The sequence below is a fragment of the Zosterops lateralis genome (assembly GCF_965231275.1).
Source record: "Zosterops lateralis genome assembly, chromosome: 5".
In the NCBI taxonomy this organism is placed as follows: domain Eukaryota; kingdom Metazoa; phylum Chordata; class Aves; order Passeriformes; family Zosteropidae; genus Zosterops; species Zosterops lateralis.
In genome coordinates this window covers 25,714,920-25,741,608 of record NC_139766.1, presented here as the reverse complement: position 1 = coordinate 25,741,608, position 26,689 = coordinate 25,714,920, and the positions used below count along the sequence as shown (strand labels likewise).

At 36.9% G+C, this 26,689-nt stretch overlaps 1 protein-coding gene across 1 annotated transcript in view; it reads left to right on the top strand.

Moving 5' to 3' along the window:
• GABRA4 (gamma-aminobutyric acid type A receptor subunit alpha4) overlaps positions 1-20,124 on the top strand; it is a gene marked incomplete at both ends in the record, with an annotated part of 36,054 nt that extends 15,930 nt beyond the window's left edge. Inside the window, 2 exons of the mRNA XM_083861512.1 lie at positions 2,245-2,504; positions 19,591-20,124. Coding sequence (XP_083717638.1) covers positions 2,245-2,504; positions 19,591-20,124 — 794 coding nt within the window. The remainder of the gene's footprint in view (positions 1-2,244; positions 2,505-19,590) is intronic.
• Positions 20,125-26,689: the final 6,565 nt, after the last annotated feature.

Sequence of the window (26,689 nt, the reverse complement as noted above, 5' to 3'; positions counted from 1 at the left end):
CATGCTATTGCAGAAACAGGGGAATAATTAAAATTCAGTGGGATTTTGCTATTGTATGTATTTAGAATGTTGTTATATGAATTTTTGGAATCAGAAGAGAAGCTTGGAATACATAACCAGAAGGGTGGCATGGTCACCTGTAACAAATGGCTGCTCAGCTATAGGGATTCTACCTGCTTGAGGGAGCAAACTTGAAAGATCTGGCTCTGAGTAATACATTTGAGTCCTTAGTCTACATCCAGATCAGGTTTATCCTCCAGTGGACAGTACTGTAAGTACTTGAACTCACAGTTTATAAAATACTTGTAAAATAAATTGATTTGGGGTGTGTGCAATGTTCCAATGACTTGTTACGGGATATCTGTGTCATCAATGGAAGCTTGCTATGACTAAGTCTTAGATTCTATTACTTTAATTTCATATTGAATGCTTTTTTTCCCTTTCTACCACTGCCTTGATGAAAATGAATTACAAAAGCAAAATGATAACAAGATATTAAAATTGCTCTCTTCAAAATACAGCTTGAATGAGATGGCACAGTGAAAATAACAGAAAGTCTTCAGTGTAAGACGAAGTGTAAGAATCTAAATGGAAATATGTTGCCTAACAAAGAAGTAGGATAAAAACATTTTGAAAGCAGCCTAAAGCAGGAAGAGAATGTTCTGCTACAAGCCTTTCTATAGACTGCTAGATGCTGACAAGAGTGATAGGAGCAGTTGTACTGGCAGCTCCAAGTTTTCCAGAAAAATGATTGAATATAGAAAAATCTGATAAAGACTGTCAGTAAAGTAATATTGTCACAGACTACTGTCTCCTCCTTGTTTTTCATTAATGTTTGGTAATTTATTTCACTTTATCCTATTTTTACATCTATTAAGGAAATGTTTTTAGAAACAATTCAGACAAACTTTTTGCTTGAAGAGGATAAAGTTGCACTCAGGTCCTTAGAAAGGATGGAGCTAAACAGAGATGGGTCTCCTCCAGGGAAAAAATCAAAACTCAAACAACTTTCCATACTTCTTTTTTTCTCAGGCCTAAACATTTTCAGTGGTGTGGTTTTCAGGCCATTCCCACTGAAGAAGGTTTTGTGAGCTTGCATCTGTATTTTTTATCCTCCTGAAAACTATGAGAAATCCTTTGAGCTCTCATGACCTGGCTATTACTATTTTTTATTTTTCTTCTTTAGTAGGAGAGACTGATTTCATTTTGACCAGTTCTCTGTATGGCAATGTGTAGGTGAAGGGGGCTTTTTTTATTATATTACCTTGATGGAATACCATCATTTAACAAATAGGGATGTGAGTAATCTGTTGAAACATGTATTTGTAATGAATTAAAATTCTTCAGAGGATAAGAATTGCATCTTGAATTAGAAATGGGTACAATATTCTTTTCATAAGAGTAAGGACATCTCTATTTGTAGTCACTCAGCACTGAAGTTATTGTGCTAGGATTTATGCAGTGTTCACGACATACTTGGGGTTTTACATTAATATGATATAGGATATTTTGGATGAAAAAAGAAAAGAAGACCCCATTCATTTGTTTTTATACAGCATGTTGTTCGCATTTGAAGTACTACCATGAAGTGGCTATCTTTTGAGTTCAATATTTATGCTTGCACACTTTTTAATTAAAGTTGCTCTTTCAGAAGATGAAATTCTAATTAAATTTCATTGGCTGACGAGTAGCAGAAGACTATAAAGAAACCTGATGGTTTCTTAAATTACAGAGTTTTTAACATAGTGTTCTTCCTTAGAAGCAAAATAATTTGTTATGACTTAATAGCTCCTGGATTACAAGTGAGATCAGAGGCGCAGATGCAGAATAATAGGTGGCATTCGGAACCATTTACAGGAAAAGTCATGTTTTTGTTGCAGTCTGAGGAGTACTCCCCAATGTAACAACTTAAATCTTATTCAAATATTTAGAAAATAATTGTAAAAAGTTCTACTGAACTTGATGTGAAAAACATGAAATGAAGGCTTCTGTGTTTTCTTCATGTGAGCCGTAGGTGGTCTGCTGAAGTCATGGTTTTCTGTGCCTTTAAAAAGTGGTTAACCGTTTGTGAGCTTAACTACCCATGGGTATATGATGCTTGCCATGACTTAGATCTAATGCAGCATTCACAAGAGGCAGAGGAAGACTCACAAGTGATTTAAAATTCTTTGTTTGAAGCTGCTTGCCAGTTCTTGCTTTGTTTTACTTTGATTCAACAGTTCATTTGCTTTATTTTTTTTTAAGGAATAACCACAGTGTTGACAATGACGACACTGAGCATCAGTGCAAGACATTCACTGCCAAAAGTATCCTATGCTACTGCCATGGACTGGTTCATAGCGGTTTGCTTTGCCTTTGTGTTCTCTGCTCTTATTGAGTTTGCTGCTGTCAACTATTTTACTAACATTCAAATGGAAAAAGCCAAAAGGAAGACGGTAAAGTCTCTTCTTGAATTTCCAGTTGCTCCAGTACAAAGAAAAAGAAGTACAGAAGAGACATTCACGGTATGTTTTCAGCTTATGCAAACATTTTCTGTGGTTTTGGTAGTGTTTATTGGAAAAATTGGCCTTTAGCTTCCTCTGAGGTTCCCTTTGAGCTAATGATGTGTTGTACATCAGATTAATGGAAGGCTAATACTACACTATATTCAATTTTAAAGACCTGTAAAACATGATTTAATTCTTGTTTGTTTTGTTGAATAAACTCAGGGGAGAGGTGCCCATTATGTCCAACCACACGTGCACTCTCTTCTGCGTTTCTTTGTGTTTTGGTAAAGGTCAGTTAGGATGGGAATCTTGAGGAAACTGAGTTTCCTTTTCCATGTTGATTCTCTATGGACTGATTATGCAGACCAAGATAATGCAGATTATAAGGGCATCATGTTGCCCTATGTGACTAATGTCTTTAATGAATTAAAATATCTTAAAGCATTGCAGCTGTGCCTTGCAGCACTTCCCTAAACATCACAGTTCTCCTTGTGTTGCATGTGTTGCCTATCAAGAGCTTTCTTTCTTTATCTGTTACAGTTTCAGGAATTTTTGAAGACTGTTGGATGGAAACTTTTTGTCTACCATAGATATAATTTTTATGTAATTTGTGTATCTTTGGACAGTAGTTCACCTCAATTCCTAATAAGTTTTTGGCACTCTGTTTAACAAAATGCTTTCCTGCTTTCCTAATGCTTTGAATTAAATGTGACTTGTGTTGGAGCTGTTTTGGCATGTGCACTAGCTAATAAAGGCTTGATCTCATTTCTAGTTGAGCTCCCTGGTGATTGCCCTTTCCTCTCTTTTCCCATTCCCAATAAATGGTGCTTACTCTCTGAAGCATCTATTCATGAGACATAGCTGAAAAAATGGTAGCACCAGTCCCAGCCATGCAATGGGCCAGTACTTTCACAGCCATGGCTGACTCTTGCAGCACCACTCAAGAAGTGAGATGCTGACAGTAGTGTTGTAATTTACTTACTCTTCCTGTCAGGCTGACTTTGTAATTTCCGTTGGCTGAGCCAGGATTTAAGAAGTGCTGTTTTCGACTAACTCTCGTTAATTTTGTCTTCTGCCTCTTTTCACATGTCGTTTGTCTCCTTCCGTATTCATCTTCTCATCTTTGCCTTCCTACCCCTTCCATTTGCTATTGCTACGCAGCTGCTGTCCACCCACTTCCATTTTTCTTCCTCTTCTTTGCTCTCCTACTGTAGATACTGTTTTTAATCTCCCAGCTATGTTGTTATGTTAGCTCCCTTTTCTGCTTAAAAGGATAGATAGAGTGTGTTATTTGTTACTCCACTGGCTGCTGGTAAGAGATAGGAATCAAGAAATATGTTTATAGTAGCACGTAGTTCACCTTGTACACAGAGGTATTAGTCCTATGAGCTTATGCTAAGCTTCTTGACTGTGCAGTATGAAGTTTATTAGAGTATCTTGGCTGCTGAGGAGTGAAAGTAAATACTACTTTTGGTGAGAGGTTTAATTTGCATGCCTAGGAAAAGAAATTACTTAAGAACAGTTTAATCCTAGGTTTATTTATTAGATTTTATTTAAAATAACAGGAAAAACATTAGTTTTCTCAGGTAGCTTAATAAAGCGTGTTCTCATGGAGACTTCAGAAAACTCTTTTGATTAATGGACAGAATTGCTTTAAATCAGTAATGTGTAATGTTTAGCCATGAATACACCTTTTGGAGACATTCTTCTTTTTCCTGTTGTTGTTATTGTTATTACTGTTGCTATTATTTTGTTAAAAAGAGCAGCAACAGAACACACACATCTTCTTTCGGCTAAAAAGATAGATAGAATTAGATGTGAACAGTTCTATTCCACTGCTTAATTAATACTGCTGGGATAAATGTGGGAGCATTCTCACAGATTGGGAGATTTTGAAAGTACTCAAGGGAGCAATCTACTCAAGGGGTTACACATTAATGTTACGAGTATGTAAGTGAGTGATAGTGTTGATTGTACCTTGAACTGTTATTTTTTTTTCACGGCTTTTTCCCTTATTATGCTAATACTAAGATTTGAGACTTTGCTCTTCCAGGACAGGTGCACAAGGTGAGCCCTCAGCTACTGTTATAAGGGTTTAACATTTGTGCAATCCTTTTTATGACCAGCGGATTACTTCTGGTCTCCCACTGTGCAGAACAGAAACTAGGATCACTGCTCTAATTCTCTAGAACTTAACATGGATGTTACACCCTTCTTTCCAAAATGACATGGAAAATACTCCTTGCTATATTTTGCTTATAAGGACTAATCTAGATTTTTCTTTATTCTTTATTATTATGTATTATATTATCTTTTATTATTACTGTAGTATTATTATATTATCTCTTTATTCCTTATTATGAATCTGACTTTTTGTTCTGCACAAATACTGTCTAGTCAGTGCTGATGTACTAGAGATAATGAAATCTCAGTTTCCTTGGTACTGAGATTGGTGGTGAGTTTGTGATGCCCAAAGAATTGCCGGACTGTAGCATGTAATTTGTAAGCAATGTTTCATAATCTTGTAAATCTACACATTTTTTTCTCAATAAATGTACGATAGGCTTAATTTCTTGACCCAGTTAGTATTTGAAAAAATTTGTACTGGGGTGGAACTATTGTGGTAGAAATTCTGTTGGTAGCAGTACAATTGCCAGAGCTCAAGGAAAAAGTTATATTTTAAACTTGAAACCTTTTTCAAACAGACTTTGTCTATAATACTAAATTTACCAGTCTCCCAAAATTAAAAATTTTTGCTTTGCCACATGAAATGTATGCTAATTGGGGAAGAAGATGCCTGAATACCTAAGCCTTAGAGTTCTTTCTGTTGAATATCTCACCATTTGCTATGTACTTTGGATCTTCTACTAACTGTGGGGGAGATCCCTGTCTTAAGCCTATTAGCCCTATACTTTAGCCTACCTTGAAGGGGCATACAGGTGTCTCTGCCCACCAATTTTGCAATTGAGATGCCATCTGTATAGGTCTGAAAATTTACGGAGCAGTTGAGGTTATTAAGAAAAACAAACATGGTGACATTATACTTTTAAATAAGGGTTTTGTTTTATGAACTGTTGATTCTGCATTATTAACTGGAAGGTTTCATGCATTTGGTCTTTTTTGTTTTCCTCAAGTAGCATGGTCCTTGAAGGATTCTATGACGGAGCAACTTGGGCTATGAAACTGGATTAGCTATAGAATATGAAGATTTTTCTATCTGATGATATTAGAAGTTAGACATATTAATAGTAAACTTTGGTAAAGATTAATTGCACATTGTTAAAGTCCTTTTTTGACAGGTATACCTTTGACCAGTTTCTGACCATAAAATTAAAATAGATTTTCTATATGGAATCAGTTAATACATTACTCATGCTAATTAGAACTTCTAGTGGTGTGTTATTTTTCTCTTTTCAGTCAAAACAAATTTTAAAGTTGCCTTAGATCAAAGGCAACTCCTATCATTTATCATTATGATCAAATGATTTGGATATATTACTTCATATTATATATTTCTTCATGAGGACCAATAAATCTTTACTGTAGCAAATGTGGGCTATCTGCTTTTCTAAGTTATTCTCTTATGCAATTATATTTATTTTTTTGGAGCCACATGGTGGATGTGACTGATGAATACATTGATTAAAGTAAGCATTAAATACAGTTCAGAGGCTAGCTAAATAGTCTGAACTGTTTTAATTCCAACAAAAAAAATTCCTGGCATCAAGCTAATTTACTGAGCTGAGGGTAGCAGGAACAAGCCTGCAATAGCTGCAGATGCAGTTTGTGTTCCTCTATCACTGATTTGACTTTAGCCATGGTAATCTTCAATATTTTCTTAATACTCCTTCCCCTGCCTACCCTATTTCAACTCTTCCTTCTTCTTGTCTTTAAGTCTTGATACAAACATAATGCATTTCAATAAGGAGGAGTGTAGGTCTGCGGAAGACATCGCAGGAATGGGGACCCAAGCTTTTTTGAGGTCTGCCTTGAATTGACAAGGGATTTGGACAGATTTTTTTGTCAGGCACAGCAGGATAGCACTGAAATATGTTTAAGCCAAGAGAGGTAACTTAAACCATGGTGACCTGTGATTTCTTTGTTTTGGGAGCAAGTTAAAATGCTTTCTGATTAGAAGGAATGAACCTACCCCTAAATGTTCTGAACTACTTTTGTTAGTATAAGCAGAAATGTTGGTGCAAGTCAGTGTATGACAGAAATGAATGATTTATAGTTTGTTATTGGATTCCTGAGTCTATTTTTATGCTTCTGTACTATTTCCTTTTCACTGTTTTCCTATGAAGTTTATTTTTAAAGACCTACCCAGTTTTGGAGATGAAGAATGCTACTGAAAAGTAGTCTTCAAAATAGACTCCTAAACACTGGTAACATGAGCTTCAACCTCAGCTGTTTGTTATAAGAGCATGGAACTTGGGAAAAATCAGGTCAGACTCAAAAAAACTCTTTTGAATGGAATTATTTCTTCAAACTCAGTCACAAGTAGGTTGTAACTCTCATTTTTCTTCCTCTTCTGAAGACAGTTAAATGTCATCTTGTCTTTACCAAATCCTGTAGCATCTAATGGCAGCACTCAAGGGTCAAGCTCTTCACTGCCATGTAGACACACACTCTTCTCTTTGCTTGGGTACTATGTGATTGGCATCCACCTCACAAATTTACTGGAAATGTTGTCATGTGGACAAACTGCATACTGCTTTTATGTGATTCAGATGCATTTTCTCTAGTATGAAATATGTATTTTTTAGTCATTTATGGGCATAGCTCAAGATACATGGTGGGGTGGGAGAAAAGTGAAGATCGTTTGGGAGCCCTTGGTGGACAGACATCTAGAGCAATTAATCTGGCTGATGCCCAGCTCCATTCCCCAAACTCCTGACTTATAGAATGAGGATTAGGCTTGATAAATTGTTCTGATGGGCTGCATACAATCTCTTTTTTTTGGTGTGCTTTTTTGTTTTTTTTTTAATCCCCAAATTTGATTTATGGTGAGATGTCAGCAGATACACTCTTGTGTTGAAGGTCTAGTCTTTAACTGAAACTGAAAATTTTAGCTGCTGGACCAAAACTTCTATTTGAATACATAGACATAATGGAGAGGTACAAAAAAACCTACCAGACCTAGAGTAGTACAACTTTGCTTCTTCTTTGGAGTAGTAGAATAATAGCTTCCTTTGTCCCAGCAGTAGGGAAGTGGAGCTAAACCCTCCTGCCTCATATGTGAATGTAAGTATCTGAAGAGCAGCTTCGTCTTGATAGCAATACCTGGGCCACAGGTCTGGTTACCAGACTCTTTAGGTGAATGCATAGCCTATCTCCTTTGTGTGACTTAAACAGCTCTGCAGTTAGGACACCATTTCAGGTTTTAAATATAATGACCATTTTCTTTTGCTTCGCTACTTCTCCACTGCTTAGGGTGTTACAGTCTGAGTGTTTTTAGGGCAGTGACATTTAAAACTCAGATCCTAATGAAGGATGTCAGGCTCAAGAAATGCATTGAGTTAATCTAAGTATAAGGACAAGACCACACAAATGGAGGCTGCTGTGCCATGTGAACAACTTCTTTGACATGTCAACAAATTTCTTCTGCTCTAATCTCATTAGTCAGCATTTTTGTTGTTGATGATTTGCAGTCAAGGTATGCTAGCATTGGGTTTAAGTAGGGTGAGAGTGGATGAAGGTCATAAACTACTGGCACATTTTGTATTAAATGCTGCTTGAAAGATAGGAGAGATTGATCACCTGGGAGAAGGTTGCAGTGACATAGTGGGAAGTTTCAATGTTTGGATAACTGAAGATAAAATAGATCCAAAATGGTTCATAAAATATTTTGTTAGCTGTGATGCTCAGGTACAATGTTTCATGGGGCTTTTTATGCTTCCTTTATTTTATTTTTGTAATTTTTTTTTTAATTTTTTGTGAGAGATGGGTGCTTTGTGTTCATTTGGGGCTTTTTTGGTTTTGGTTGTAGGGTTTTTTGATAATATGTGCTCAAGCAATATGATTTGGGAATAAATATGAGACATAATTTTTTTTAAAAAAATTTCACATAATATGTCTTCTTAGCACAAAATAAAGTCCTATATTAAAAACTTTTGTCTCTCATCAACAACCTGATATTACTCTACCTTTAACATGGTTGGGTTGTGGAATCAATTTAAACTGTAAGTAGAAACATTTCTCTACTGCAAAGTGAGCAGAGTAATTAATAGAAGTGGACAATGTAGTGTGGGGTTTGTGCCTGCGTTCTGACTCAAGTTAGCTGTAATGTAAACTCCATTGAATTCCAGAATTCAGTTATAATGAAGATAAAAAATGGTAGGGTGTTTGATCAAAACTTTTGGGATTTAAAGGTGGACAATGAAGTTTTTTCTTATTGTAGTGGAAATATTTTTGGGGGGGCAGATTGGGTTTGTCGTGATTTTTTTTTTCAATATATGCTAAAAGAAGCAGGAGTTTAGCTGCAGCAGCTGGTGGATAACAAAAAAAATCCTTCTGGAGTGCTATCTTCTCCAAGCCTTACTAGGAAATGTTATAATTGATCATTCTTTGATTTTCTGTAAGTATTAGAATGATCTATCACAAAGTAGACAAGGCAATATGAAAGATGTACTTGGCTCTTACTCATCTGATGCTAAAATACCTGACAGTGTTTACTCTAAGTAGTGGAAGACTTTATTTAAATAGTATTAGGATAAGGCTTCTTTTTGGAAACCAAAGCATAATGCAGTTATTTTAAAAAATACTACATCTCATTGTTTTGAGTTCCAAAAATACTTGTGAATGTCTTTCTCTAACATTGTGAAGATCTACTAGAAAAGCAAAGACTGTCATGCTCCAAAAAACCATTTTCCTTACATGTTTTTCACTAGAATATACAATGCATGTTTCTGTTTAATAATAAGTTAATTTCCTGGCAATACCAGTTGCAGGCATTCAGATAGGCCTTCTATTGATATAATGGCAATTTCCTGCTTTTTAAAAATCATTTTTTGTAGACGGAAATGTTACATAGTCAAAAAATACGTGGTAGCATTTCAGAAACATTGAGTCAGGGCAATCCTTTATAGTGACAGGGGTAAAATTTTGAGATTTTCCAGCATCAGCCCTTACACTGAAAATTGCTGGAGTGTTTATAGTTTTTGCTGTCATGATTAATATGAAATAATGTCTCTGAACACAAGACTCTCCATATTTTTTTGCTTAAACCTTTTCATGTATTTATATTTAAATTTTAGTTTTATTTCCTCTCCACAAAGTTTTCAATACTGGTGCATCCAATGACACCAAATCACATTTGAGTTTCCCAGCTGTGTGTGAGATTTCTAACTGACTTCATTTTTACACTGGGAAAATTGGAATGAGAAGAAATAAGCATTCAGAGGCTTGGGAAAATCCACAAGGAAGTGAGTGTTGCTAGCACTTTCAGAAAACTACTAAAGCAAATTCAATTACAGCTTTAAGGTCAATGAAAATTTAAAGATACAGAAAATAACTAAGGTCCTTGGTTCCTAATCAGCCATTCTTCTTCCTTTCAGAGATGTTACACAAATCACCTCCACAGTTCATTTGGACATGACGTAGGCTAATAGATTTGTTCCCCACCACAGTTACATTTTCAGTTCTTTCCTTTTGTCATAATAGAAATAAAATCTTTAAGAATTGTGCACACCAGTACTTAAGAATCATATATATGAATACTTACATTTAAATACATGTACATACATACATATATATATATATATATATATACACACGCATGTTTACATGTCTAAATCTTTTAGGAAACACACAGGTGGATGGGTTTATTTGTCATAATTTTGGCATCGATTTATTTATAAAAGGTTTTTGTAATTTAGGTTTCTTTAATAACCTTCTATTCACTTTTCTCCTACTCTGTGCATTTTTATACCCATCTAGTGCTAGAACATATAATGGCGTGCTCTTCTTGCCTTTTTTCCCCTCCCATCATATGATTCAGATTGCAAAATGAGCAGAGTAGATAGTGGACTGGCTCTTCTAACTTATCTCCCCTTTGTTTTTTCTTTCCAAATAATTTGCACTGCTCTCTGCGTTGCTAGATCTATGGACTAGAATTCATTGTGTTTTGTGGCAGGTGGAGCTTTTACTTGGTCATATTCCAGGGCTCTGTAAGGCAACCAAAAATCTCTTGTATTATTCCAGTAAAATTCTGATTGACTGGCAACAATTCGGATTGATGACAACATGGTAGTAAAACAGGGTAGATTTCTCCTCCAAGTTTTGTTTTTGCTCGCAGCAGGTCAATATGGTGACTCAGTGGGATTTGGGACAAGCAGCATTATTTACACTGATGACAACATGCTGTTTTCCTGATGAATGTCAAATAGTGTGAATTTGGCAGGCTATACAATGTCCTCCTAGAAGAACAGTCTGTTTTCTTAGGAAGGATTGGTAAGGATGAAATTCACGGTAGTAGATTTTAATAGTAAAATTTTACTAAATTACCATACAAACAATTTTGTTGTTGCAGCTAAATGGTAAATGATGTCAGACTTTGGTTGCTTTAGGCCTTCCAATTTTTGCATAAATTTCTGCTTGACTTAATTGAGTTTTCCCAGTTTGGGAAGCCCATGCTCTCATACAATACATTACTGACTCTCTATATATTAATTTACCTATGTCTCATTGAAGTTTTAGTAGTGTTATCGTGAAAGATGCTGAATGTATCCTTGGAAAATTAACAGAAAAGTATAAAGATGTTTATTGACCATTCACTTTTGATTTCATTCTGCTAACACCTCATTGTTACGTGCTGATTATTCTAATAAACAGTTGAAATTCTTTGTAATTGTAAAACTGCTTTGATTGTGGTGCCCTTCTCAGATTTTTTTTTTTTTTTTTTTTTTTTTTTTTTTTTTTTTTTTTTTTTGACTTTGGTTGGTTTTGTGTTTGGGTTTTATTTTTTACTTAGGGAGATGAAGTATGCAAAATGGTGATTAGACACCTGGAAGGCTTAATTACTAAATTTCCCTGGGTAGGCATGTACAGAACCAACTTGCTGCTTCTCAAGTGTTTGCCATGCATCTTAGGTGGATACCTACCCCATTTCAACTCAGTGGCCATCATGCCTATTAGATACAGATTCCCACAAATCCTACATGAGAGTCTGAGCAGACTTGAGTCCTACCTTTTCAATACTGGAAAATTAGATTAGTAGCCAGACTGCTAGGTAGTCCTTGGCATGTTAAGTTCTATTGAAGCTCCTCTTGTTATGTTAAATAATTTATATGGGGCCGTGGAGAAGGAGAGGAATTTATTCTGGAGCCAGCTTGTCTGTGCATGCACTGCAATGGGAGTGCAAGATCAAAGTGTGAGGAAAGCAACATCTCTAGCAAGGAAGGATGATCACTTGTCCTAGAATAATCCAGTGGCCTAGTGTGGAAATGCTTGAGATGTGAAAAGCTGCATTGATATCCCTGTGACAGTCAGGGCAGATTTGAGAAGTGGTCTGCTATCAGTAGACCCATGTTCCCGTCCTGGTTGCTGGGTTACAGTAGAGGAGGGCAGAGTCTTTTCGTGAGTGTTTTTTTACAGTGTGACTTAGCTGTCTCGCCTCAGCAAACAGCTCAGAGCTGGAAGCACTGGATACAGTTGGGTGGCTCCTCTTGCAAAGGCATGTAATTTAGACTGTGATCCTACCCAGGGCATTTCTCTCCAGCTTTGACAGCTGCTTGCTGGATGTCAAAGTGTTAGCTCTCTCTCCCACTAGAACTGGTACCAGATGGTGATGTTGTGACTTGTAAATTCTGCTGTGCATTTATTGTTGGGAAAAAAGAAGCTACTGCTTTAAGTATTGTACTACCTCAGTTCCAGAGAGAGATACCATTTTAGTGATATCCTGTGGCAAAGATCTGTTGTGAACTAGAAAATCTACTGACCTGCAGCAGTGAGCTCTTTACCTGAGTAAACAGTGCAAAAGTAGCTGTGGGATCTTGCACAGTGATGTTGTGAAGCTCTGTCACATTGTGAGCCTGATGCAGGTCTTCAGAAGTGTCTGTATATCCAACCCCACAACTGCTGAGCTATTTTCCAAGGAGTCCTGAGGAAGATTAGAAGAATACATCTGAATTATATTGGCAATACATGGTTCTAGTTTTATGCGCACCTGTTTTTCAGGAGTTGATGATGGCTGTGCTTCCTGGTGATCAGAGCGCCTAAGAAGGGGATTTTTCATGCTGAGTACTACTGTTACTCTGTTAGCTCAGGCAGTAAGAGCTGCTTATTTTAGATTCACATCTCAAAAGGATGTGTCCATCATAAAAACTGTGAAGAAATTTAAAATTACAGAGACTGATTTAAAGCTGCTATGTAGAGCACTAACAGGCGACAGAAAGATGCTCTTGAGTTGCGTGAAACAGCTGACTGTACAATGCTGTAGCAATAAAAGAGTTTCTCACAGCTTGCAGTGTTCTTACTGCTTTTGTTTTTAAATACAGTCCTAAAGATTAAATTCCCTGATCTTTTGGTAATCACTTTTATCATTCCTGCATTCTCCCCAGTGCTTGGCTTGTGACTTTTAAATTATGTTCTTGTTTGTTTTATAGATTCTAGGTTGGCCTTATCATAGGAAATATGCAGGGTGGTTGTTACCAGCTCTCTTTGTTCTGTAACAAGATGACTAAGTTTGTCAGTTCAGTACTGCATATTGCTGCTCTGATGATCCCCTTCCCTTGAACCTCAGCTCAGCTGCTGCACGCTACTTCACTTCATGCTAAATTTGCAATCTTGACTTCATTGAAGTGCAAAATTGCCTTGCTTGTCAAAAACTGGTAATACATACAAAACAATCCAGTACTTTATTTTTTTTTTGGCTTGAGTTGAGGCTTATATAGAGTTAGAAAGAGTTTCAGAATTTCCACATTATGTGAGCAGCTGTTTATAGTATACAAACCATGTTAAATATTGAAGAATTTAGATTGACTTGTATTTGTGCATCATTTTAGTGCTGTAGTAAACAGCAGTATCCATCAAAGTTGCGCTTTAATGGAAAAGAAAATGGTGTGTGAGTTGATTTTTGGCAATAGATTTGTTCTAGGTTTTTTTTTGTTTGTTCTATACATTTTTTTATAGAAGCTGACCATCAAACTTACTTCACAAACCTGCCACAGTATTTAATAATAAATTGTATTGATTTATCCTGAACTATGCTAACAGCATCTTTCATTGTATTATTCATGGTTAATTACATGTCAATCCACTGGTCAAGGGAAGGATACAGCACTAATTACCACATTTTACACACACTTGTAAGGAGGTTGGTTTAGATGTCCTATTTTTATGCCAAATGAAATGGACTTTCTGTTCTAGTACTATCATAAAGGGCATCTTGCATCAGGACATTACACATGCGAAGAATTTGTACTTAATGATTCTTTCCATAATTTAGTTATTTTAAGGATAAAACACTTGAGAAATAGTATGTGATACTTAAAGTAAAATCTCTATGTGTTTTAAAGCAGTAAATACTTCAAAAACTTTTTGCATATTGCATGCTATCTGACAAAATTTGTCTGACTGAATTTGGACCTCCTGTCCTATCCTAGCCTCCTTCTTCTTCAGTGAAGTATGCTTATGCATAGGATGGGAGTTTTCTAAATGCGTTTTACTGAGCAGGTTTTTTGTTTTGTTTTCTTTTTAGTTGTATTTACTAAGGAAACGTTCATTTGGATAGAAAGGAGGAGTGATTATCAATTGCTTCTGAAAAAGACTGTAGTCCACATTTTCCCATATTTTGTCAATTCCTTGGCTTTACTACACTCATGTGTCTACTTCTGATCAAAGTTTTGGTGATAAATGTTTGAACTCCCATCAAGGCTGGAATTTAGTTTCTACTGTTGGTGATCTTGGCTGTTAAAAATAAAATAGGTACTAGTGTATCCCAGCCAACCACAGAGCTTTAAAAAATGAAGGTACCTTACAATTAGAACAATATATGTATTCTCAGAGCTCTTGAGAACTTTGTTTATGCACAGACAGGAATTGTGCACACAAATCACCTGAAATTTTGAAATTTATCTGTAGTGTTTCTGCTGGTGAAGGTTCAGAGGCCGAATTCTCCTGACAGGATCTATAGCAAGAAGGTTTCCTTTTGAAGGAAGGATATATCAGAGCAAAGTACTTACAACTTCTGAATTGGTGGTGGTTACGATCAGAGTTTCTGGTGTGTGTGGAATTGGTTGCACTAATTGGTTGGACTTATGAGATGGATAGGATATTTCAAAGGAAGGTGAAACATCATTTACCTAAGCAGAATTTGTTGTTTTTATAGACAGGCAATCTTTATCAGCTCTATTAAGCCTGGCGCTGCATGGGGTAACAGACCGGATGTTATGATAGTTTCCAGGCTCCCATTTTGCATTCCTGAGCTATGCAATTTTAAATGTCTCCCAAAAGTCTTACTGAAATGCCTCCAGAAAATAAGAACCTTTCTCAGTCTAGAATAAGAGTGTGAAAAATGTGTGCTCAGTATTTCCTGTGGAGCCCCGTCTGGACTGGCATGGCAGTCCTGTTGGCTCAGGACAATCGAGTGGTTTCCTGACTTGCCCTCATAAAAGAATCCTTTCTTGGATGATCCCTTCCTTTCTTGGCTTGCATTTTCATTTGGCTTCTATTTGATTTTTATGTTATATTTCTTGGTTTTGTGCCTGTGACGGTTTGACCCTGGCTGAACACCAGGTGCCCACCAAAGCTGCTCTATCACTCTTCTCCTAAAATGCACAGGGTAGAGAAAATATAGCAAAAGGCTTATGGGTCAAGATAAGGACAGGGGGAGATCACTCACCAATTACCATCATGGACAAAACAGACTTGACTAGGGGAAAATTAGTTTAATTTATTACTAGTAAAAGCAACGTAGAGTAATGAGAAAATTAAAACTAAATCTTAAAACATCTTCCCTGCAGCCTTATTCCTCACCCTAATTTTACTCCTGAAATAATCTCCTACCCTACAGTGATTCAGGGGATGGGAAATGGTAGTTACAGTCAGTTCATTACAAGTTGCCTCTGCCACTCCTTCCTCCTCAGGGGGAAGAATCTTCACACTCTTGTTCTGCTCCCGTGTGAGACAGTCCTCCATGAACATTTCCAATGTGATTCTTCTCAGGCTCTGCAGTTTGTCATGAGCTGCTGCAGTGTGGGTCCCTTCCATGGAGTGCAGTCCTTCAAAAACAGACTGCTCCACACTCCGGCAGGGGACCTCCATGGGCTGCAGGTGTATGTTTGTCAGACACAGGGGAAGTTTCTGGCACCTTCTTGCAGAAGCCACCCCTGTGGCCCTTCTGTCATGCAAACCTAATCAGTGCTTCCAAACTGAAAAGGCAGTAGTTTTGTGTGGGTTTTTTTTTTTTTTTTGTTTGTTTGTTTGTTTGTTTTTTTCTTCCCTGCTGTTGTTTTAAAAAAGATAAAGTGAAATAATTTTGGGAGGTAGCAAGTACTTTGCATACATTTGTAATTTTTCTGGTCAGATTTCCTTTTATATCCTTTTACTAGGGGTATATGCCATAACTGAAATGACTGTAAAAAAATGTTTTCCTAATACAAACTGAGTGTTGTATTGTACTACGTTTATTAAGGCTTGCCACAGAATCAGGCTTGTTTGATATTTTTTAGTGACCTTGTCGCTAATCTTCAGATGATGTAGAGTTGTGAGATGGCTTCTGTACAGAGAAATAGACTAATGTAGGAAGAAGGGAGCTATCTTTGCAATGCTGAATAGAGAAATATATAAGGGCGCTATGTATACAACCAGTAATAAGAATTTTTTGCTAGAAACTTTTCAACTGGACACCTCAACAATGAGGGATACCTGAGTGCTTTAAATAAGGAGAATGAGCTATTGTCATGGTATTATCTTGAGTAAAACAAGTGCTAGAAAAGTATAAGTGAGAGGCCATGATGGTCAGTGTGCTGGTAAGGTCACCCTGACAAGGAGAGTGCATTCTGCTCAGCTTTGACAGGGCAGGATCTGGGCTTGCTTGTTTCAGTACCTTCCAAGAACAAGATTCTACTCAACAACACAAATACAAACTATTACAATGTCATTGTGCAAAAACAACCGGGTTTCTGTGATACATTGTGTGTGGAGCATGTTAGAAATGCCATTTCTGATTTCCATGCTCCGAGTGATTGGAATGTATTTTCTAGAGAATTAACAAAAAATGTACCCATATTTTAGTGCTTGTTATGCTGTTTTATTTTCTGATCTTACAATATTGTGTATTTTGGCTTTATGTGTACATTTATTTGTATGTTATGAGTAAATTGTGTTTCTCTCTAAACTTAAGGTTTCTGAAGTATTGGAAATTTTCTGTGTCAATAACAAGAAAGCAAATGCCCAGTAGGCTTTTACACAGATACCCATTTTGACCATTTGAAATAGTATAGATAATTTTATTTAGAATAGAGACTGTAATGGAAAATAAGTAGTGAATCCAATAGCCCCAGGTCTGATTTGGTAATTTAGATGGATGTCAGGGGTGGGGGGTGGGGGGGGAGATGAAGTGTTATGCAAATATATTAATGGAAAAAACTTCCTACAAAAGAAATGGAGATGACTGGAATGTGAGGAGCCTGATAGTTACCTGTCTGTCTTACCTGTGTCTGTAGTTGATGGTGCACAAAAGGGAAGTATATTGAGATGGTTGTGGAAAACAGGTGACATTACAAGTGAGCAAGAACATAAAATAGGGCCTCTTTAATTAATTGCACCTGATTTATTGCTTTGCTCTTTGGACTATTCTTTATGGTTGCATGTGGAGTGACTGAAGATGTGGTAATTCTGTTCTCCAGCAGCGACACTTCTAAGCTGCTTGTCTAATGTAGGCAGAGAACAGGAAGGAACCAAGATGTGTGCAGATCTACTTTGCAACCCCTGTCCCAGCCCATGGATTTTTGCTTCCCAGGCACTGCTTGAGAGCTTTACAGTGGGTGACACATACTTGAGCAAAGCCAGGTTGTCCAAGGATCTGCATGTAGAAGATAAAACTCACCTCTTCTCATTGACTAATGACAGCTTCTCCACAGCACAGAGATGTTGTTTTGGGCAATGAATATTAATGGCTTCCATCTGCTTAGCTTTGCAAGCCTTCAAGTGACATGCAGCACTCTCTCAGGTATTATCAAGTCTCTAGTAAATGTACCTCTGTCCTAATTGTACTTTATAATTTCAATTTAGCAGTCTTGAAAATGGCTTTACTATTCCTGGGTCATTGACAACCCTAGTATGAAGGCATCCAATTTGCACACATGTGTGTACTTCTGCACTTGCCAAAGAGTGACTCAGGCTTCTCTATCAAGCAGTAAAATTAGTGTTTCTTTCAGGAAACACTAGTTACTTCTGGTGTTGCTTCCAGTCCTCTTCTTTGGGTTGCAGATGCAGAACAATAAATAAAAGGGATTGACATGCTTCTGTGCAGGAAGGAAAACTGAAATTTAAGAGGGATTATTTGATATATCAACTGTGAGCTGGCAAATACATCAGCCATGAACAAGCATAAAGCTGTGACAGTTTCAGATAGATTCAGGCCAACAGTATTGCCAGTGACAGATTTGTACTGCAATTAACAGGATTAGAGACCAGCATTCTGGTCATGATGGGAATACTATCAAGTGAATTGTTTTTTTTTTTTCAAATTATTTTTTTGGATTTCCTTTCAGCTTCAAATTCTCTGTTTCTTTGAGCAGAATAGTGAAGCTCAACTGGTGCAGACAGACACAGTATAACTCTTGTCACTTCTCAAGGTACTACTGATACCTTGAATAACACCTAACCTGCTCTCTGTTACTGCTCTGTCACTTGGCTGGAGAGAACTGCTGTTGGATGAAGGAGGAAAGACATCACTGCCTGCTTTCTCTCCCTTTGATTTGTGCTGTGAGCTTTGGCAGGGTTCTCTGGGAAGGCTGGGGGAAAGGGGAACCAAAGGCACAGCAGGGCAATGCTTGGGAATGGTATCATCAGAGAGGTGTGAAAATAGGATTTTTTATATATAACAAGAGGTTGTTTCATCCTGTCTGTATTTAGACCCATGTACCCTATCTGGAAAGCAGTTAGTTTCTTAATTAGAAGATATTCACATATTACATCCAAAGTATTGTAGGTTTTACATTATATTTAGGTGCAGGTCTGAAGGTTAGGATTCTTTAGATATCTTTCCAGAAGGAAGTTCAGGAGATGTTAGTCTTCCTCTTAAGTGCAGAGAAGAAAGGCAGAGGCCAAGTCCTACTCCCAAAATTCAGTAGAATATTAAATTCTGATGGATGTCCTATTCCTGTACTTCCTTATCTGTATTTCAGTTTCTCATGCAGCCTAATAAGTACTATTTGGTTGAAGAATATCTTTCAGAAAGACATCTGGACTTGCCTGAAGATACCAAGTGATGAAGATACCAAATTCACCACTTCTCTTACTTAACGAATGGAGAGGAGTTGTTGATGAAAGACTAATTTATTCCCTGATTCATTTGTACCTGGTGAATTTATTGCCTATGGTTGATGTGAAAAACACTGGCTTTATTTCTGAAAGAGCAGCAATGTGGTAACTTGGTTTGCTGAATATGTGCATTTTAACAGCTTCTTCTGTAGAAGACTAGAGTTCTTAGTACGTGGTAGTTATTTTTCTGGAGATATAAAGCATAAATAAACCTTTGTGGTTGATAAGTTGCATCTAGAGTGCTTTTATATCATCAGGGAAATAGGTAGACATTGGAGAATCTTGTTTTGAGCTTGAGCCTGGAAATAGCTGTGACTCTAACCTGAGAATCCTTAGCTTCATGGTATTCAGTTTGTATAGGTACTGCATCACATGGAGTGTGATGCATTTAGATGTCTTCAGTCTGATATTCCAGCCACAGGTAAAAGGAACTCTTGTTTGTCACTTTATATTCTATTAAATGTATTTTTATGAGTTTTTGGTAACTTTGTTCTTCAGGATCAAGCTACTGGTTATATTCGTGAGTATTACTTGGATAGTGCTTGATTATAGTTTCCATTGCTTTTGTTTGAGTGTTTATTTTAAGAATGACAGGTATTTTTTTGTAACTTTGCAGAGTACAGATGCCAATTCAAATGTGAGGAAAAGAACGAATGCCACAGTACAGTCTGAAGCTGATGGTGGGAGCCGAATTGACACGAGGCACAGCTCTGTCCAGCCTCCCTCTGTAGCTCAGGGGTCTTCTGACATTACACCCCACTCCCTTTCTGCATCAAGTCCCAACCCTTTCACACGAATCAACGCATCGGAGACATTATCTTCTGCAAGAGCTACCCCTCCTGCTCCTCCTTCTACCCCAATTTTAACTGGATTTGTATCCCAGCATGCCACAGCTGGATCCCCTTCCATTCAGCACTTGCTTGGATCTAGACTGGAGCAGATTCAGACCACCACACCTAATACATTAGGAGCATCTGCAAAGCCATCTACTGTCATACCACCTCCTCCCCCTCCCTCCCACTCTGGCACGAGTAAGATAGACAAATATGCACGCATTTTATTTCCTGTTACCTTCGGAGCATTTAACATGGTCTACTGGGTGGTCTATCTATCCAAAGATACCATGGAAAAATCGGAAAGTCTAATGTAGTTTTGCTGCTATGTAGTAGTTCCTAAATTATACTCACATTTGATGCAGAGTTTCTTCTTTTGAAACTATTTAAAAAGGTCAGTAATTCTTATTTATAAAGCTGTGTGCTACTTTCCCATTCTAAAGGCTGGAGTTAGTGGGGATAATTAGTTAACAGACTAATGGGTAACAGTAATGGGTAACAGTAATGGGTCTTCCTCCCTTCAGCCAGCAATGAACCAACATTTGCTTGAGACAAACTACTCTGGCTGCACAGAACTTGCATTTGGGAGGAACATGCACCTGAAAAAAAAAATCAGAGGCAGAGGTGCACAGCTGTGCAGTGGAACACATCTGACTGCTAGGAATATGCATGTTGGCTATTACAAATGCCTGAGGCACCCGGCACTGCTGTCTGGACACAGCATTGCATTCTCTGAGTGTGAGGTTTATGTCCTGAATATTTTGACAGTGGTTGTTAGAAAAGGACTTTTCCCTGCTAGATTAAAATTGACAGAATGATGGGAAGAAAATCAATAGTGACAAAAGGGAAGAGAGTCCAGCCTGGGAGAGTGCAACTCCAGGAAAGTTATGCAAAGGAGTTGTAGAGCTCCGTATATTTTTACTAAGCATTATTTTGCATTGTAACCTGGGAAATTCTCACACCAAACTAAGAATGAGTGAACCTTGTAAAATCTGAAATCTGATGTAATTCTCAAAATTGGATTTTCTTGTTTGGTAAGGTGATCTTAAGAGGGCAATTCTTTTTTGACCTTGCTGACCAGCTTGAGAGGATTTATTCCTAAATTACACCAATTGTAGATGAGGACCAGACCACAATGTTCAACTTTTTATTTGAATTCTTTGCTTTTTCTTTGGGTGCTTTGGGATTTGGATTTTGGCTTGTTTTTCATTTTTCCCCCCATACTTTTGAGTTACAGTTCTGATTTCCTTTAAATGCATATTCCATTGCCCCTCTCCTGCCCTTATATAATTTTGTGTCAAGTTAAAATTTCAACACAGTTTTAAAAGCGGCCTCAAAATTAAGCAAAAAAAGTCCCATTATCTGTGCACAGATGAATGTGGCATGTCACTGAGTGAATGAAAGACAACCTTTTTGAGAAGGACTGCTGTGATATAATAGGAAAGTAAAATTTCTAGGTGGGTCGCAGGCTAAAAAAGTTAATTTATGATCTATTTGTTTACTTTAAACTGTGGCATAGATAGGTGCTTTTCTTACCAAATTGCAGTAGGCAAACAGGCAATATTATTGAAGAATTGAATAGTTAAACCTGATAGAAATCCTGATCATAAATGTTATTTTCCGTAGAACGGGTAGAAAACATTGCCAGTAAGAACAAGAAATGTTTGTACAGATCTGTGTGGCTTGGCAAATGGTTAGTGTTTCTGTGCAGGTGACAAGTGAAAATCAAAGGCCAAATTCTCAGCTATGATCTGGCTGTGCCTTTAAAGGCTCTGGACTAATCCTCCGCTTCAGTTGATTGAGTAGCAGATTGGTATCCTATTGTCAAAGTCTTAGGCTGCAGAGCAGGTCAGATGAGTGTTGGGTAGTTCTGTGCTCAGATAATGATCAAGGAACTGATGGAGACCACAAGCTGTTGGCAACAAAAGGCATGGGTAAAACTGCCCTAGACTATGCTGGGAAAAGAGTCAGGGTAAAATGACCCCATAATGGTGAAAATATGATTGTACCTCTGTCTCTCCAAGCCTTTTAGCCAGCTCATGGCTGAGATTTTGACCATTAACTTACGGGACCTGAGAGATACCTGGCAAGAGATGCTATGGTGTGCAGTATAGATCCCAGATGGTTCTTTCATGTGTAATAATGAACTGTAGATGATAGAATGCAATGGGATTGTCTTACATAACTTTATTATAACGGAGTAATATAAACAATTGTGTTAGTCTTTCTTTTACTTAAGGGATGCTCTCAAAAGGCCAGGTATGTTTTTTTTTTTCCTTTTTCATCTTTTACATCTAGAAGATGCCTGAGATTACAGCACTTGTTAGAAAAACTTTATGTGGCATATCATGGAACTGGAAATGGAGCACTCATGCAAGATGTCTAGCTGCAGTAGTTTGTATCTTTGGATATACTGCTGGTGGCTGTAGCTGATTCCTCTCCACTTAGGTCACATTGTTACAAATTGTTAGAATAAAAGATAGTATACAAGAGATGATTTATTTGGTTAAGCTAGAATAAACAAAGCTAAACCACTGGCAATTGTAATTGTGCAAATGATAAAATACTTCTAGCGTGAAGAATGGTGACCTGCTGTGTGGAGAAGCTAATATTTGAACCAGAAGTTACTGAAGTTACTCTTCGCTTTCCTCTGTGATGAAAACCAAGAATGTTTTCTCACAGGCAGGGCTTTAAACAATTCATTAGAAAGTTATCTGTTCCTTCCACCCATCCTTGTATACTGATTTTATAATCAGCTTTTTTTAGTACTAGTTCAGGCTAAGGTTGATCTAAATGTACTGCTTGAATTCATTTATAGTTTCTGTTTAATTTTAAAGACTTACAAGGAGGAAAAAGCATTGCAAAAACAATAAATTCCAAATCTTTATTTCTATGCTTTCATTTTGGGGGAAATTTCTAAAGATGCCACAGAAAAAGTAACCTATTTTAAATCTGCCAGTGTATTTCTGAAGTACCTTCCAACACTTCCATGCCTAAATGCAAAATGAAGTACATTTAAAAAAATCATTATGAGTCTAGGACTAATTTATTGAACTGTACTGCATTTTTATATTGCAGCATATGGAGAAGTTGCCATAATTACCTTTCCAAAGTACATGTGGACAAAGTAAATAGGAATTTATTGTTAACATTTGTTAATTATTTTTAATCTCCATGGATGATCAGAAACAGTAAAACAACAAAGAGCCTGCAATATACTTGGTGACACCATAATGTGGAAGCACAAAAGGAGGAATACGCTAAATATAGCAGTCCAAATGTTCAAAACTGCTAACTAAAATCCTAAGGGAGAACATTGCAGATGTCATTTCAGTGACCAAATAGCTTATTAGAGATGAGCTTCAGTGAGATGAACTCTATAACGGCTATATTTTTTTTGTTTTTGTTCTTTTTTTCTATTGGCATTGTTGAATAATCTTGTATTTACAGTATCATAGTGGTTTAACCAAACACTTCAGATAAGTTTACATCTATCAACAGGAAAGGAAACTGAATAGAAAGACAAAAATCTTTACAAGGAAACAGAGATAGTTCTCCACTGACATTTCATTGGAGACATTGTTAGCAGCAGCAAAACTCCCATACATTGCAGTGATACGACCCTGACCACTAATGCAGTCATTTGAGAAAAACAGTTAAAAACTTGGTTCAGGAAGGTTGCCTTCGCAGGAACTGAAGTGTGGTTTGTAGTCAATTGTGGGCCCACTACTAACAGGTTTCATTGTGATTGTGAAAATAATGAAGATGAGAGAGGTAGCAAACTTATTCCCCAGCCCTGCAAGGTGACCTGAACTCTTAGAGCGCACCAGAGGTACTGGAATGTGTTTTTCCTCCTATTAAAGTGGACTTGTCTCCATAAATGGGAAGCTGGTAGTACATTTCTTCTCCCATGGGTATTTGAAGGGGAAAAAAGTAGGCTTTTTAAACTGTTTAGTTATCCACTCTACATTACCCTTTGATCAAGCAAGTAAACTGGACAATAATTGAATGAAAGTGGTAAATAGTTTAATGAGGAATGTGATTAGAGCTCTTCTGTTAACAGGAGCTAAGAGTTGTTGATTACAGGGTGTTCAAGGGTAGCCTTTGGCATCTCATAATTTTCATCATTCAGAATGGACCATACAAAAAATAGTACCAAGTAAATGTATTTAAAAGGATTTCACCAGTATTTCTACAAAAAATTGAACGAACTTGGCTTTTTGATATGCCCAGAATTCCATGTTCTTCTACTGTATTGTGTACCTCCTGTATGTCATTTGGCCTCAGTGTACCTTAATACTGTAGCTCATTGTCTGTGTGCCATGTGAGAATGTCAGAGTATACAGTATCTATTTATCCAATTTATCCAAAGCCTAACTTCCCATATGCTTTGTTCTGTCAAAAGTATAGGGAAGGCCAGAATGGTAGAAATGACATACAGGCTTTGTAAAAGACACACATTGGCCATCTGGGACCATTTTCCCATAGATACTACAGATTTCTTAGGAGAACCTTTTTCGGAGTGCTGTAGCACACTATATATTCGAATCGCAAAAGCTGCCAAGAGGTCTGTTTGGATAGCAGAGTAGGTCGTGGACTTTGCACACTTCTTACAACTTTTGCTTGACTTAGAAGATCAAGGAGGAAAGAAATTTTGGTGAGTTGTACCTTGTCTTCCTGGAACTTGCCAAGAGGGCTTGCATCCTAGTATTGAATAATAGATTAGAGGAAAAGCAGCTGTAGTGTTAAGAAACCTAGGTTTAGTATAACATCTGCTGATGATATCGATCAAGCCAAGGATGGGCAAAGTTGTAGAAGTCTTACAGAAGTGCAGGGCTATACAGCAGTAAGTAAGAGCAGGTCAGTGCTAAGTGGGGAGAAAAGGAGGTGCTTCCCTTCATACTGTGACAGGAATAAAGCAATAAAACCCAAGTATACAACTCCTCTATTTATATTTGATAGAACAAAACTGCATAAAAATATTTCATACTCAATGAAAATCCAGGGGGCAAATAACCTTATGGAGATCAGTATTATCCACCAGACACCAATCCCCCCAAAAAACCAGGGGAAAAAATATCAGTGAAAAAATTTAAACTAAGTTAAATGACAGTAGCATCTTTCAAATTTATTTATTTATTTATTTATTTATTTTTCAAGACCTTGTCTTTCTTTCACTGTGGGCTTCCAAGGTGAGTTTACATTTTTTAAGAACCTTTACTGGTATCCAATGACACCAATATGTGTTGTCCATTTACTTCAGTGCACTTTAAGCTGCAAGTTTACTGGAAGGAAAAATGTACCTTTTTAAAGAGTCTGATATGTGTTAATTCGTACAATCTTCATTTGTAGGCCTCTCCTCAGAATCAAGATGTAGCTATTTTAGAGAATGTGAGTGTGGTGAGAGTTTCAGCGTGTTCTGAGTAAATCAAACTCGGAAAGTAAATTTTTGCCACATCCCAGGCAAGTGAGAGTAGTGCGAAGTACAGAGCACCCTGTAAATTCTCTCTTTGCTAATGTTATATTCCATGTTAACTGGAGGGAATGAAAAATGCAATTATTGTAAAATTGATAGAATTTGCAAAACACACTTTGTTTTCACATGAGTTAGAAATGTGGTAGGTATTTATTTCAGAATTGAATAGCATTGTCTTCTAGTCCACAACTTACTGCATCTAAAAGTATCTCGTAGAGTTTCTTATGTTTTTTGTGTTATTCCACTGAAAATGATTTAAAAATACCAGTTAATATCCATTGCAGTTCACTATATTTTTTGCTCATAATTCTACTTTGATTTTCTTGTGCAAGAGAAATTGAGAGCATGATGGCTTCTTCAAAATAAAAATAACAGCAACAAAACAAAAGCCTTGGAGATTCCCTTTTTTAGAAAACCTTCAAAACTCCTATCAATTTTTGAGTGCTTTTTTTAAAAAAAGTGTAGTTTTAGCAGTTAAAAAATACTAATGCTGTTGCAGCCTGGATACATATATTCAAATATCCATTGAAATAATATGATTTCCCTGAATTTTAAGGAGGCAAACTCAAGATGAACTTGCTAATAGTTCTCTATTGAAAGAGTACCTTTCTGGATGGAAAACAACATGTGAGGTAGGTATTTTTTTTTATTACTGTCTTCATATAATTATTTTCAAAAAAAGATCTGGAGGAAGAGTGTGGCATTACTGAATTAATCTTCAAATAGCATGAAGATCTGGGTTATTTCCTGCTGGTCATCTTGCTGTTGTGTCAACATTTGTTCAGTGTTTTTTTGTGAATGCTGTATCCAGGTTGCTGTTAACTGACATAGCAATCTATGGATTATCTGATGACATAAAGAAATGCAAAAGGAAATAATTGTTTGTGATTATGTTTTCTTCCTTGGAAAAAACTTAACTGGAGTTTGATAGAAGAAGCAGATGACAGTATGAAGAACTCAGCTGTACTTCTGAGCTCAATATTGAAAAATGTAGTTGAGTACTGCTTTGTCTTGCATCATCATCTTGTGCTGGTAGCTCATTTCCATGGTAAGTAAAATTACAATGGGGATGGAGGACTCAGAAGTAAAGAGCATCTACAAGTATTTCTTCAAAGTTAGTTTGAAATACGAGATAGCTAACCTTATTACTGACAGTAAAGTCACGGTATGCTTTATATTTGCAAGCTTGAAAATCTCCTTTTCTGTTAGGAAAATGACCAGGTTGTCAGATAAGCTTTTCATAAATAGATTATTCTGTATGTACATTTATTTCACTTTTTAATTTATTTGTGGCAACATTCTCTATCACCAGTTGAGTGGTGGAGGTTTGACGTGTTTCAGATAACCAGAGTTCTTGAGCAATTTAAAATACTTGTTTCATAGGTACATGCCTTTGCAAATCAATA